This window comes from Vicugna pacos, chromosome 20, assembly GCF_048564905.1.
Source record: "Vicugna pacos chromosome 20, VicPac4, whole genome shotgun sequence".
NCBI lineage: Eukaryota > Metazoa > Chordata > Mammalia > Artiodactyla > Camelidae > Vicugna > Vicugna pacos.
In genome coordinates, this window is record NC_133006.1 from 40,500,232 (window position 1) to 40,514,736 (window position 14,505).

The window sequence follows — 14,505 nt, forward strand, 5'->3', positions numbered from 1 at the left end:
ATAAGTCACGGCACAGCAGGAGGACGTAACGGGGGCTCTGACAGAGCCGGGGAGCAGGGGGGACAGGTGTCCAGCCCCTCGAGCAGTGTGTGTGCACAGCAGCACTCGGAGAGCTGGTTAACTGAATTTTTGTGACATCTTAGCAAAGCTTCTGTGAAAGTTTTAAGCCCTTATTTATTCGAAGTGTCTATTAAACGCCATAGCATGTCCCCCCCTTGCAAGTGTCCAAATCACTGGAGGCCCATTCATCTTTCTCAGACCAAGTGAGCGGTGTTTGCCGTGACGTTACAATCAGAAGGGAGCCCAGAGAGCTCACAGGAAACGTCATTTTCAGTGGCATGTAGACAACTCCAGATTCAGGGTCCAAAGCTGTTCCTGGAAGGAGCAGGGCTGGAAACTCTGAGAATTCACCTGACGACTCACATGGTCCATACTTCCTTACGTGGGCAGTGTGTTTCCGATCTTCAAAGGATGCTCAAAGCCAGTATCTTCCTGCATCCTGTGTTTCAGAAAGCAGGGTCCTTCTCTCACTCAGCCTAACAGGGTGCCAGGCCCAGCACTAATGCCCATAAATGTTTGCTGAATTGAATTGATAACCACCTCTCCGAGAGGCCGGGACAGCATTATCAGCCCCGTATTTCAAGAGAAAAAACAGATCTTGTGGTGTTACCTAAAATGCTCAAGGTCATATAGAACATCGGGGAACAGGCTGGGGCTAAAACCTGGATATCCTGATTTGGTCAGGGTCCGTTCTCTCATTTTCGGAGCCAGAACCATTGGCATCCTGTATTTGTGTGATAAAAGGAACAACCGGCCGGGAGGCGTCTCTGATATTCTAATCAACGCTGGAAAATCAGGCCTAAATAAATAAATAAATAAATAAATAAATAAATAAATAAATAAAACCAGGTTGATAGCTACAAGATCAAACGAAAGTTTTCATCGCAAAAAAGAAAAGAAAGAAAGAAAAATTAAGCATGCCAACAAGGGCACAGGCTCCGTTTGAGAATACCTGACATTTTCTTTGTAGAATTTGCTTCATGAATAATCGTCTCTTCTGAAGACATTTAAGCACACTAAAAAGTCCTTAACCAGCAAAACTGGCAGAAAAGCACAAATCAGATCAGCTTCCCAAGCCGGCCTGAGCGGTGATGCAATGCAGCCTGCTTCCAGGCACCGGACATGGACCCCAGAGTGGAGGAGTCGCTTGCCTGTGTTTCCTGGGCTCCTTCCACCCCAGAGCTCACAGGGACAAAGGCAGGCCTCTAGAGAGGCTGTATTAGATCATTTTAGGAAGACAGTGGCTCTGGTCCCTTCCGGGAAGAAAAAGCGCGGACTGACAATACCGCTCCTTCGTGCATCTCAGCGTCTCCCCAGTTCCCGTCGGTGGGAACGGTGCGTCCCCAGCGCACACCGCCTGCCGGGGTTCACCTCCCCTTCTGATTTACTCCGAGATGGAGATGCACATCACGGCGACACCAGCCCGGAGTCACACTTGCTCTGCGGATGCAGCCACTCCCTCCAGGACTGATTCATCCCCGCAGCGCGTCTTCCCTCCTCCTTCAGCGCTGCTCAGCTTTTATATGAAGGGGAGGCAAGGAGAAGGGGTTCCTCATCCCCCACTCACCATTTCTCCCTTCACCAAAGAGGTGAGACATGTTGCCTTTCGGAAGGGCCAAGCCATGATCTCTTCTAAAGGAGCAGAAACAGAATCCGACTCTGATTTCAACTGCGTGGCAGTCTCTTTGGGGATAAAATATTATGATAGCATCCCCAGCTCCACAGTTTTCTTTGATCCCGTTGCTGGGCGTGACTTCAACGACCTTAGCAATGGGACTTGCTTTACCTTTAAAATATCCTGTAAATAAGCACAAGGAAAGCTGCAGTCCAGGTGGTGATAAACAGCCCTCCTTCTCCCCACGGGCTCACGCACATAACCAGACCAATAGGCTCGGCATTCATTTGTACATGTTTGTTGTAAGTTCTTACTTCCTCTGGGCGGAGAGGCAAGTGGTAATTTCCAGGGGCAGCAGGAATCAGCCCTACGAGGGAGTCCCAACATTTCTCAGCCCACAGTTTTCTTTTTTTAACTGCCCACTCCTCCCACCACAGGAATTGTAAAATCAATGGGGCCATTCTGCTGTATTCCTGGCCTCCTGTTAGTCACCCTGGACGGGTGGCTGTTTACGAGGCGTGTCGAAGGCCCGTCCGGGGGCAGGGGAGCTGGGTAGGGCGGGCGGGGCTGTTAGCCACATTCATCAAGGGCGCCGTGTGGGCTCTGTTTTCCTCTTGACTTTTATCGTGGTGGTTGTTTCCCGGAGGCTTCTTAGGATCAAGAAGTTGTCGGTCGGTCCATGGAGCTGTCACTTCAACTCCACGAGCTCGGGAGACCCAGCGTCCCCTGTCCGCTCTCCCGTGAGAGGTGTAGCTCCCCGCCCCTACACACGTGCGCGCGCGCGCGCACACACACACACACACACACACACACACACCTGCCTGTCACAGTTGGGGTTGCTGGGGCACTGGAACACTAAGTTTCTCGTCAGCTTGCTGTGCCTTTTAGCAGTGGAGGAGTGTCCTCCAGTTCACAAAGTGGAGAACCCAGTTTCCCCCTCTGGATCTAGAAGAACCTCACTGCACCTCTAATACTAACAAAAAAATTTACAAAAAAACCAAAAGCAACACCAAAAAAAAAAAAAAAACCAACAACAGAAATCCCAGGCAGTAAATGAGTAGGTTTTCCTGTTTTCATCAGCCTATCGCAGTTTTTTGAAGTCACCACGGTGAAGCCTTTTTTTTTTAAACCTCACTTTGGACAACTGTATTTTAAAGTGACAGATCTGAATAAAAACGAGGGAAAGAAAGCACTGCTCTCCGCCCTCAATCTTCTTTTAAAATCATAAATAAATTTAAATTTAAAATCAAGGCTCCCCATTTGATTTCCTTGCCTTGCTGTGGATTCATGATTATGCCCCGTCCGCTCTGAGGCAAGATTTAATTCAGCTGCTGGAAGGGAAAGGGTGGTCCCGTTCTGGGCTCTCGAACTCCTCCCCAGTCATAGTTTGCCACCTAAATTTATAACTTCCCATCAATAATAACCCAAAGCCCAAAAGTAAATCCTTCATTTTCTTGGACTTCTCGCTCACTCTCCAAGCCCCAGACATCCACCCCCACCCCTCATTCTCGCAGTAGGCGTCTCCTGGGCCGTGTCCCCAGGCCCTGTGTGTGTGCTGGGCGCTGGGGGGACAGTGGCCTGACCCGTCGACCTGGGGCACAGCTTCATGTTCAAATCCTGGCCTCCCCTCTTACTAGCAATGTGACCTTGGGAAAGATACTTCACCCCTCTCCTCCTCAGTTTCCTTATGTATGAGATGGGGCAAATACGCCTTCCCCTTAGAGATGTTACGAGTTTTAATGAGTCTGTTCATTTCCGTGCCACACTCAGATCCTGGCGTGTAGTAGACACTACACACGTGCTTGTTTGAGAAATAACTCAGTCACAGAACAATGCAGAGCGGGGTGAGTGTCACCGCAGTGTCCGTAGGCCACCACGGAACGAGGCTTAATCCAGCCTGTGCCGGAAAGACAACAGCACAGGGAGACTCAGAGGAGGAGGGAAAGTGGTGGCTGTGAAGATACTGAACAAGGACATCGACGATAAACAAAGAGAGCGCCAGGTGGCTCTTGACGACAAATCAATGCCAAGACGTTGAGCTCGTTACCCTCTTATTAAATGCAGGTAGTTTCATGTCAATGCAACCACATTTTAAAAAAATAACTGATTTCCAACGTTGAAAGTCTTATTATAGAAATAAAAAGCAATGAAAGCGTAAGAAGAACTCAGAGATCTACAAGCCACTGCTACCTTTTTGATGTACTTCCATCCACTTAATGTATTTTTGAACGGTTTTGATTTTTAATTGACAATTAGCTGACTGCATCGTCCCTTTCAAATACACACACCAGCACGCACGTGCACGGTGAGAAGCGGGCCCTCCCTTTCACCTCCAGTCCTGGCGAGTATCCAGAGAAAACCAGCTTTAACTGCGTAATGTCACTCCAGGTACTTTGCTATGATTTTACACATTGTGCATATATACATCTATAGAATTTGGATTTTATTAACCACCAATGGGGGGTGTATCATGAACATTACTCTATACTTCACTTTCTTGCACAATGTATCTTGGAGAGTTTTCTGTATCAGTACAAACATACTCTTTTTAATGACTGTTCGGTATGGTTTTACCATGATTGATTCGGTCTTGTAGCTACAGATATTTAGGCTGCGTCCCATTTTCACATACACTCTGTGCACACGTCTTTCTGTAGGACAGATACCTAGAAATATCATTGCCTGGTCAGAGTGAATTCACATCTTAGATTGGCATAGATACTTCCAAATTCTTTTTTTTTTAAAAAGGATGCCGTGTAGTTTACAACACAGCCACACCACATGAGAGTATCCATTTCTTTATACCCTCATTGGCACTTTATCTGTCCTTTGTCACCTTGTTTTTTGCATTAGTGTTTTCAGGCAGAGTCCAGGCTTTGGGTTATTTTACCCTTACCCGTCTTAGCATGCATCTTTAAAAAATAGACATATGTATACGTGTGATTATATGTATGTTCACTTACACATATATGCGTATGTGTGTATATGCACACAATACTCTATTATTAAGGCTAATAAAATCAACGAGTTCCTTTGTGGTATCTAAGGATCGATCCTTTATTAAACTTCCTCGAATGCCTAAAAAAGTCTTTTTTGCACTTTGAATCAATGTCTATAAATTAGCTTGGTTGGCATATCTCTTAAATCTTTTACTTTAAGAGCAGCCCTTTCCATCTGTTGCTTTCATGCCACAACCTTGATGCTAAAATTGAGTCACTTGTCATGCAGAACTTTTCGTGTTGTGGATCTTGCTGATTCCATCCCCTGCTGCCCTGTAATGTTTCTCTAGCTGCTGTATTTCCTGCTAAGCCGTTAGTTCTATCTGGAGACTCAATCAGATTCATCTGTAAGTGAATCTTTTTCTTTTCTCTCTCTCTTTTTTTAATTAAGTGGAGCAGAGAAGGCAAGAATACTTCTTAAGCCATATGCTGTGTGCTTCCTGGGGCATTTATCCCATCAGGAGATGCATCATGTCTGATTGCCTCTCTTTTTGCGATGCTGAAATCTATCAGTAGGATCAGGTTTTATCAGTCTCATCCATCCATTATGAAATTCCCCATTAGCCTTTTAACAAATGATTTTAGCCTAGATCCATCATTTCATTAGGGATTGCAAAACAGTGGTAGCCTAATCTACCATTCTTTCCGCATTTATTACCATCAGTTATTTTGGTGCCTTGAGGTACTATTCCTGTGAGAAGGTCTAGATGCTCCGTTCTTTCCTCATTTCTAAGTTTTTAGAATGAGGAGTTGACTCCCTAGCACGCTACAAAGGTGACCAATGAACTTCTTAAACTACTATGCGTTTATACATGTTGAAATATTTCATGTGTTCTAATCCTTTGCAGTGACTGTCATTTAGGGGGAGGGTAATTTATTTTAATTTAATTTTTCAACGGAGGTGTTGGGGATTGAGCCCAGGATCTCGAGCATGCTAAGCCCCCGCTCCGCCACTGTGCTGTACACCCACCCCTGCAATTTTTGATATTTGAATCATCACACTCTTAGCCAGGTGGTGCTTCTGATTCCTTTGTCATGAGTCCTAGAATCTTTAAATAACCTCCCTGTCTTCTGGTAGGAAGAAATATTTCAGGCTAGTCGTGTACGTTTCCAGACCCAGATGTGCAGTGAGTCACTTTTGTTGAGGACCCCAGGTGCCTTTTATGGGGAGGGACGAGGAGGAGGCCCGGAGCTTAGAGAACAGAACCTGGGCTCGAGGGCCCTTGTTGCTGTTACCTTGGTTGTTTTTCTCTAGTTCTTTTCCGTGGGAAGAACTAAAACGTGTGATTTTTAAAGAGAAACTGCATCCTGAGTTATTATTGATATGTTCAATTTAATTTTTTTGCTAAAATTCTTTTATTTGATATTTTATTCTAATGCAGTTAAGTTTCTGATTATTACTCTGATAAGCTCTGACTGAAACACTTCACGGTATTGCACAGACTAGGAGAAATACGGAAGTGTCTTAATAACAATGTTTGTTGGTGAAAAAGCATAGTGAATGCAAACCTCCAAAAATCCATTTGTCAGTCATAAGAGCAAAAGCACAATATGGGAAGAGAGAACCAGGCTCTCCTTCCATATATGTTCTTTTTGTATTTTCCTGTTGTATCTTCCCCAAACTGAGATATTCCACAGTAGTTAGAATGGTCATCACCCTTCACCCTAACGGGGGAGCAAAATAATGAGCAGTAACCTGGAGGCCAGCTAAGGAAGCCACTTGGGAGCCTTAAGTGGGGAGGTCTTCCAGTTTCACTGTGATGTATCCTTAACTTGTCTTATTGGTTTAGTGCAAAAACAGAAGTTAATTCTGCTGAAAGGAGATTCCTCTCCTGACAGGGTTTGTGACCGCATTCACTGAATTTCACATTCTTCATCTGTGAACTGGGAAGAAATGAATGGTAGGGACGAGATCAGTAGGGTCCAGCTCCAGCAGGTGAAATGACCATGTACCAGGACAATGTCACCTCTATTTTGACTTACAAATCTAACAGTGGTTTTAAGTTGGCAAGTTAATTACAGACCAACTACATCACAACCTTTTCAAATGGCAAAAGTACAAAAAAAGAAGTGTTACAAAAATATTTCAGGAAATGTGCAGTCTCACATAATAAAAACACTAAAAAGGTATCTTGCTGGAGGGAATTCAGCTTGGGAAAGTTATTACCGAAGCTAAACGTTTTTATTTCATACAAACTATACTCAGAAATAGGTTTATGAGACTGATTTCTGGCTGAAAGTATCAAAGGGTTTATTTGTCAAGAAACAAATACCTTAGCTGACAAGGCTGGATAGAATGAGTCCACACCCTTTCAAGATTCCTGCGGTGTTATGGTACCAACATATATCCCTTAATGGCAGAATGGGGTAATTATGGAATTAATTATCACTAAAGTCGTTTTAAATGAAAAAGGAAATAGAAAACAAAACAAATTAAACTTGACACAATCTGATCAAACGTGCGTCAGTTTACAGTTTCAAGGTTACTTTACAAAATAGCTACATTTACACAATAGATTCTATGCAGCATTCTAAGATGAAAGTTCAGTTAATTTACCTTGGCATGCTCTAAATGAGCAAATTACACTATTTAAAGAATCACTTGATACATTTTATTTATTCACTTTCTTTATTCAGTAAGTGTTTCTTTCTCTTGAGTCAGAAAGAGGAAAAGAAACGATCTTACATATAATTGATCAAGAGAGGAAGTCAGGCACACTAAAAACTTAAAGAAACAGGTGGGGAGGGACTGGGGAGGGTCGGCAGTCGGGTGACCTTCACCCAGAATGGTGCTCTTCGAAGATAAGGGTCGATTTTCTTAGAGCCATTTAACAAAGATTTTGAAGAAAAACTTCGTTTTGTTGTCCAGCCCTTTAATGTTTTCATTCCGACTCACAGCCAGTCCAGCTGCTGGTCTGCGGTAGCAGGGGTTAGGGTACAAGCTTCCAGCAGCTGCAATGCGAAGTAGCATATCCTGCCTGCAAGTCACTAAAAAAAGGAAACTAGAAGAATGCCTTTCCCTTTCAGATAAAAAGAAAAATTTAATTAAAAAGTTTAGGAAAAATAACCTTAAACATAAAATGATTTGCAAAGGAATCTTACGTAACAAATGGCTTGATGTTAGAGCACGAGGTTGAAGTTTTCATTTCTTTGATTTTTTGTTTATACACCTTTTTCTCTTACCCTGAAAATCTTGGTTTCTAACACCATTAACATGTTTGCTTCTGTTACATTAGATTCAAATAGTAATAGCAATATTATTACTAGCAGTAGGATTATTAAGATGGTCCATCATTTTTTTCTTTTTGTGTGTTTATTTTGCAGCTTTTCTTGTCCTTATGTTATATTCTACTGGGGACGTACAGTGCAATTACTCTGCCTTAAAGTAACTTGAAATGGGTCTCTGGGTTCAGGCAGCCAATCTCTTACACAGTCATGTTTTCTTTCCTTTTGGTTATATTTATTTAGAAATTGCTTTGTCTTTTATTTTTAGTTAGTTTTGTCTTGTAACTTTACAAACCATTTCCATGATTCCAAAGTCAAACTTACAAACCAAAGATACTTCAGAGAGAAAGTTTAACTTCCAACCCTCCCTAATACCTCAGGTGATAATGTTGTTAAATTGGAGCTTATCTCTACACTTTAAAATATAAGCACATATGGAGGTCAGTATGGAGGTTCCTTAAAACACTAAAAGTAGACTTGCCATATGACCCAGCAATCGCATTCCTGAGTATATATCCGGAGGGAACTCCAATTCCAATAGACACATGCACCCCAGTGTTCATAGCAGCACTATTTACAACAGCCAAGACATGGGAGCAACCTATATACTCATCAACAGATGACCAGATAAAGAAGATGTGAGATACACACACACACACACACACACACACACACACACACACACACACACACACACAATGAAATACTACTCAGCCATAAAAAGGAATAAAATAATGCCATTTGCAGCAACATGGACGGACCTGGAGATCATCATATTGAATGAAGTAAGTCAGACAGAGAAAGACAAATATCACATGGTATCACTTACATGTGGAATCTAAAAAAAAAGTGATACAAATTCTATTTACAAACCCAAAAGACTCACAGACATAGAAAACAAACTCTGGTTACCAAAAGGGAAAGTGTGGGGAGGGATAAATTAGAGGCTGGGGATTAACAGACGTGGCATTTTATCCTCTTTGACTTACAATTCCTTTGTCATATATTAATCTCATAGATAGATGCATACAGTAACATCTATTTCTAGACCATCTGTAGGCTAGTCTCTCCCTACTCCCCGAAGATTCCGATGCAACTGCTCTGGAGTTCAACCCAGGAATCAGGAGTCTTTAAATCTACCCCGATGACTGTAATGTGTAGCCAAGTTTAACAACTTCTAGGCCAGAGAGACAGCTAAAGACTGATCAGGGAATGAGGAGGAAGAACCCTGAGAAGGTAACAGGATGGCGAGTATGACCTGGGCCAAAGAAATGTGATGAACCGAGTCCCCAGTCAGAACCAAATGTGACAATTTCCAAGCCTGCAAACTGACCCGAGTACAACTCACATCTGCGTGCTCCTGCCTGTGCTAAAGATGCCTTCGCTGCTTTCACGCCTGGCCTGGGGATTGGCGCCAGACTGATCACTGAGTAGGCAGATGGGGAGCGAGGTTTTCCTGAGACTGTAGCCACAAGGAAGGAAAATCCTTGCAATGGAGGGAGATGACCGCGGAGGCTTGCTGGGCACCGACCCACACACGCACGAGGATTGCTCCTCAGAAGGAGACACGCCCCAGCCTCCCTCCTCCTGTCTGACGGGCCACCAACCAGGCATGGCCGATGATGCGCCAGCTTCTAATGTGCCCCAGACTTCTTTTAAAGCCGTTTTCAACTCTGTTACTGTTAATGGTTTGGAAATCATTTTTGATCTGTATTACAGTTTTGCGTCTGTATCATAGAATTCTGATTCTGGAACTACTGATGCACTGGAATGCTAACGTGTCTAATGAGACTTGTCAGCTTAATTGTGCTACTTGGAACTTAAGGAGCCAGAGTTTGTCAGCATTTGGCTGACGCATGTCACCATTTACAGGCTGATCTTGGCTACTCATTAAGTTCACCGTTCTTAAAATTATATACTGTGAAATGAGCTACTTTTGGTGAAAGAAAAGACTTTTTTTCCCATCTAGCTGAGTAACTGCAGTTTAGGACCAAAACCAACTTGCAGATGTATGAAACCATTCTGGTTTCGTAATAGTCACTTTGTTTAAATTCTGATGCAGAGGATGCTGTGTACCTGGAAAATGACAAAGAAAGAGAAGAGTACGTCCTGAATGACATTGGGGTCATTTTTTACGGAGACGTCAATGACATCAAGAGTAGAAGCTGGAGCTATGGTCAGGTGAGCCATTTAAAATCGGTCATGGTCAAGGACATTTTTACTTAATATTTTTGTCCCAAGTGTCACGGCAGGGTGATATGTCTCGATATTAGACAAGCATGATTCCCTGCTTTTCAGGATCTGAGACTCCTGGGTGGCCTGGGAATAGAGACTTAGAAAGGAACCTGCATAATTTATTGCTGAAACCACGTATTTTCCGTTATCAGTGTTACAAAGACGGGAGGTTGCGTGGGTGCCGTGGCATTCCAGGGAGATGGGCTTTGACAGCTGAGCACACTGAAATCTCATGAGCTCAGGCTTTGCTCTTCAGCCTGGAGTGAACCCACATTTTTCTTTTCTTATAAGGAAAGGTGTTTTGATAATGATGCAAAGGATACAGCAAGGCAAGTGCCCAACTCAAAGAAATAACTTCTTTAAAGGGTTGGTAGAAAGATACTGCTAATGAGAAGAGAGTGTTGCCATTGCATCAAGGGGGGCGGTCAGGGCTTCCACATCAAGGCGTGTGATCAGCTGCAGCCTCGATTTACTGTCTGGATATAGGGTAGCAAATGGTACTTCGTTTAAGATATCAGTAATTCAAACTGTTTCAGCTTGGTGTCTTTAACAATGGAGAAATGAATATTTTTTTTACCATGTGTCCACAAATGGATGCATGTCCTGTGACTCAGAAATGACTTTCACTAGCAGCAGGAGAGCCGGTAAATGTGTCATTTCGCAGTGTTTTGGCTGAGATGGTTGGAGTTGTGCACCAACGTTCTGGGTATCTGGAGGGGGAGATTTCACAGAAACTGCCTCACAGAGTCACACAATACTTTCCTGGCTTCTGATCCTTGTTCAAACTTCCACATGGGCTCTCGCTGCAACTCTCCACCTGCTCCAGCCTGATCACTGGGACCCCTGTCACCACTGGCTCTTGTCTCGTCCACCCAGCTTTGTGCCTGCTCCTTCACACCGACCCCTCAGAGCCACACGCCCGGCACCCAGGCTTGCCCGCCTGCATCCCTGACATCCGGCCAGGCCAAGGATGTGTGTGCTCTTCCCCTGTTTCTGGACCCCCGCCTGGCTCCCCGGTTCCAAGCCCTGCCCTTCCTGAGTGACATACAACCTGCGACTACTGCTTATTGTCTCGTGCCCTTGCGTCGGGTCCCCTACTCCTAACCTTTAGTCGTGATCCTGTTTCCCCCGTGTGATGAGAGGGAGAGCTAATACGGAACAGCGTCATCTGCGTGGGCAACAAGGAGGACTGCGAAAGGGTCCCAGGCATGATCGGGGCGCTCTCCCGCCAGCATGCCTTTGGATAGGCACTGTGAGCACGGCCACTGCCTGTGTCTACTGTCACCCGGAGTCGCCTCGTTTGGGTACTTTGGTCCAAACAACCAGCCAAGCCAGTAGTTTGCAGTGGGGCAGGAAAACAGCCAGTTCCACTACGTCTTTGCCTCTCCAGCTCACGGCTGTCCTGCCCCGCAGGCGCAGCTGAGGGACGACACCTGGGAAGAACCGGGATCGTGAGTCCTCTGTACCCTGAAGGGCTGGGGGTGACTCATCCCCATGCGCATCACGTCAGTTTAGGGCGCAGGCACAGCTGGCATTCCGACTGGATTCTAACAAAGCAGCACACGGCAACGAGCCGCTAAGGCTGTGGTTTCTGTCGCAAGCCCTCGGGTGGGGAACATGCAAAGTTTCTGCGCGCAGAGAAGCCTCGTGTACAGGGAGGCACAGTGTAGGTGTAATCTTCTGATTTTGTCATTTGAGTACTATTGTGTCTTTTTTCCTTTTTTTAGAAGATTCTGGTGGTGTGTGTGGCTGGAGGTTCTTTCTAGGGAAGCTGAACCGACAAGCAGACTCTTCCCTTGACGATACGATCTCCTTTCTCTGAGCCCTCCTGTCCCCTCTTTGACCCTGGGATCCACTTTGTCTCCGAAGAGCAGCGCCTTAGACAGACGCTCACTGCCCGAGGTCGCCCACGGCTCCCGGCGCCGGCGGCACAGGCAGGCCGCGCCGTCTGAGAGGTGCCCGAGAGCCGTTCGCTTTCGAGATGCACAAGGACTCATGTTACTTTTGAGGTCTTGAGCCTTTGGCCTGACTTTTCGTAACTGGTTCACTTCATTGCCGTGGGCACTGGAGCCAGTGGGGTGGGGAGAGCCTCTGAATTAACCTGCATGATTTTCTGAGGAGCTTCAAGTCAGGTCATGGTCTCCGAGTACGCCAGCGCTCTAGTAGCTCCGTGTGTATTTCCAGCTAGCTTTTACATTCGTACTCATCTTACTGAAAAATAAAGAGGATGTCCCCTTCTCCCACCGTCATATTTCACACTAAGGATTATGGGTGATGACCGTATAGGAAATACGCATTTCTAGGTATTAGGTTGTGGTTTCATTTTACCTTTTGGCAGAGGCTATCTTGCTTGCAGTGTGGACATTAAGTAGTCTCCCGTTTTTTCCCTACATAGTTTGAGGATGGCATCCTCGACGCCTGCCTGTATATAATGGACAGAGCAAAGATGGACCTCTCCGGCAGAGGGAATCCCATCAAAGTCAGCCGCGTTGGGTCTGCCATGGTAAGAGCAACCCCGATTACTAAAATCAATTACACCTGTCATTCGCTGCAGCGTAGATGTCAGTTCATTAAGCATTGTTGAAATGGTGGCGTACACTTAATAAACTTTCATTTGGGATAGACTGTAATTCCCTGAACTTGTCAGGTGCCACGAGACAGCATTCTCATCTCTGTGCTTCATGTGGCTTTGGCTTCAGACAAAGGCTGATAGATGGCACGATAGTATAGATCACTTGTTCTTAAGAAACCTCTTGCCTGGGGACCGAGGCGTGACCACGACAGAATGCCAGCACCATAATCAATCAATCAGCAATCGATCAATCAAACATCAAGGAGGGCCAAAAAAAAAAAAAAGCAAAAACCCACATGACACAGCTTTTCTCCACCTTCACACCCATAGCAAGAGAGTAAAGAATTACTAATCCTCACCTCCATCACAATGAGACCTCCCCGTAGGGCACTGTAGTTTATGAAACGGGTATCGATCCTTCACAGTGGCCACCTGAGAGACGTGGGGAGGAGGGGTGCATGTCTCACGCCAGTTTACGAGGTAGGAAGTGGTGTGGTGCCAGTTTGTCAGGGACACGGCCCCAGCTAGAACCCACATCTGCTGACCCCAGACCTAGACGTTTTCTACCTTCCGTGCTGGTCTCCGCAGGAGATGGTGGAATGTGGAGCTAAGTGCTACTTCATTCAATCAAAAGACTGAGCAAAAAATATTCCTTTCATTACCAATTTCCTTAAGGTTTATTTTTAAAAATCTGTCTGGAAGAATGTTGTCTTTGAGTTTAGGTTGAGTTAAGTGAAATCAAATGTTTTTCATATAGAAATATTCAGCTGAGAATGATATGAAATGTCATTTCTGGTTAGCTCTTAAGAACAAAGATTGTTTTATTTTATTAATAACTAGGCTACATGTAAATTTAAGAGAAGTGGAGCTTAAAAAGAGGGCTAAAAACTAACATCTAAAGGCAGTTTTGTTTTCACGTGTTAGTCTACATTGCATACTAAAAAGAAAATGAATTCTAAAGAATTGGGGGATTTCTTGATGGTAACTATTTATAACAGCATCCTTTGGACCGACAGTCAATCACTGCTTCCCCGGTTTCACAGACAAGGTTCCCTTTTTTCTTCTCCTTTGAAGTTATCATGATGGCTTTGCAGGGAGAAGGGGAGCAGCAGCTCTCAGTGGCTGGATGTGAGTTAATTCCTCCTGCAGCATTCTGAACTGGCACGCTCAGCAGTCCGAGCTCGCTCACACGTCGTGTGCATTCTCACGAATCCAGGAACCACTGCCGAGCACAAGCCAAAGCAAGAGGGAGGCGAACCCCAAGCAGCTTACCCAGTACTTTCTGTGGTGACCTCTGGCCAAGTGGAAGCTGCTAAGTCTTGAATTAAGCACATAGTCCTAATGCAAATTGCCTTGACATTTTATTAATCATAAAAAGCCTCTGAAGTTCTAATTTTGAAAATCTATAAGCCACTTTCAAGACTTAGCACTAGACAGAAACTGTTTGGAGGGGGCAGTTTGGTTGGTTTAGTTTTATTTTGGGGGTCAGGGGAGAGGCCCCACCCTGGGGAATGTCTCTATTTCCACCACCACCGTCATTCACACACACACACACAATGTGTGTTAGATAGTTTTCAAAAGCTTTTTACATCTATTTTCTCCTTCAGTCTTTAAAAGAGCTCTGTGAATCTTTCACAAATCTATTCAGTCATAATGATTTTAGAAATTAAACATTGATCCTCCAAAAATCAATCAAAGAGATGAAACTTTCCCCCAAAATCAATTGTTCTCTGGTCACCCAGGGAGGTTCTCTCCTGTTCACAAATCCTGAAAATCTATCATGAAATTGCTGAGGGAAG

General features: G+C 44.6%; 1 protein-coding gene across 2 annotated transcripts in view; it reads left to right on the forward strand.

The window, feature by feature from the left end:
• The window catches only part of F13A1 (coagulation factor XIII A chain), a 123,787-nt gene that overhangs the window by 44,526 nt on the left and 64,756 nt on the right, over positions 1 to 14,505 (forward strand). For both annotated transcript variants that reach the window (XM_072945731.1, XM_072945732.1), the window contains exons 6-7: positions 9,962 to 10,080; positions 12,530 to 12,637. In XM_072945731.1, coding sequence (XP_072801832.1) covers positions 9,962 to 10,080; positions 12,530 to 12,637 — 227 coding nt within the window. The remainder of the gene's footprint in view (positions 1 to 9,961; positions 10,081 to 12,529; positions 12,638 to 14,505) is intronic.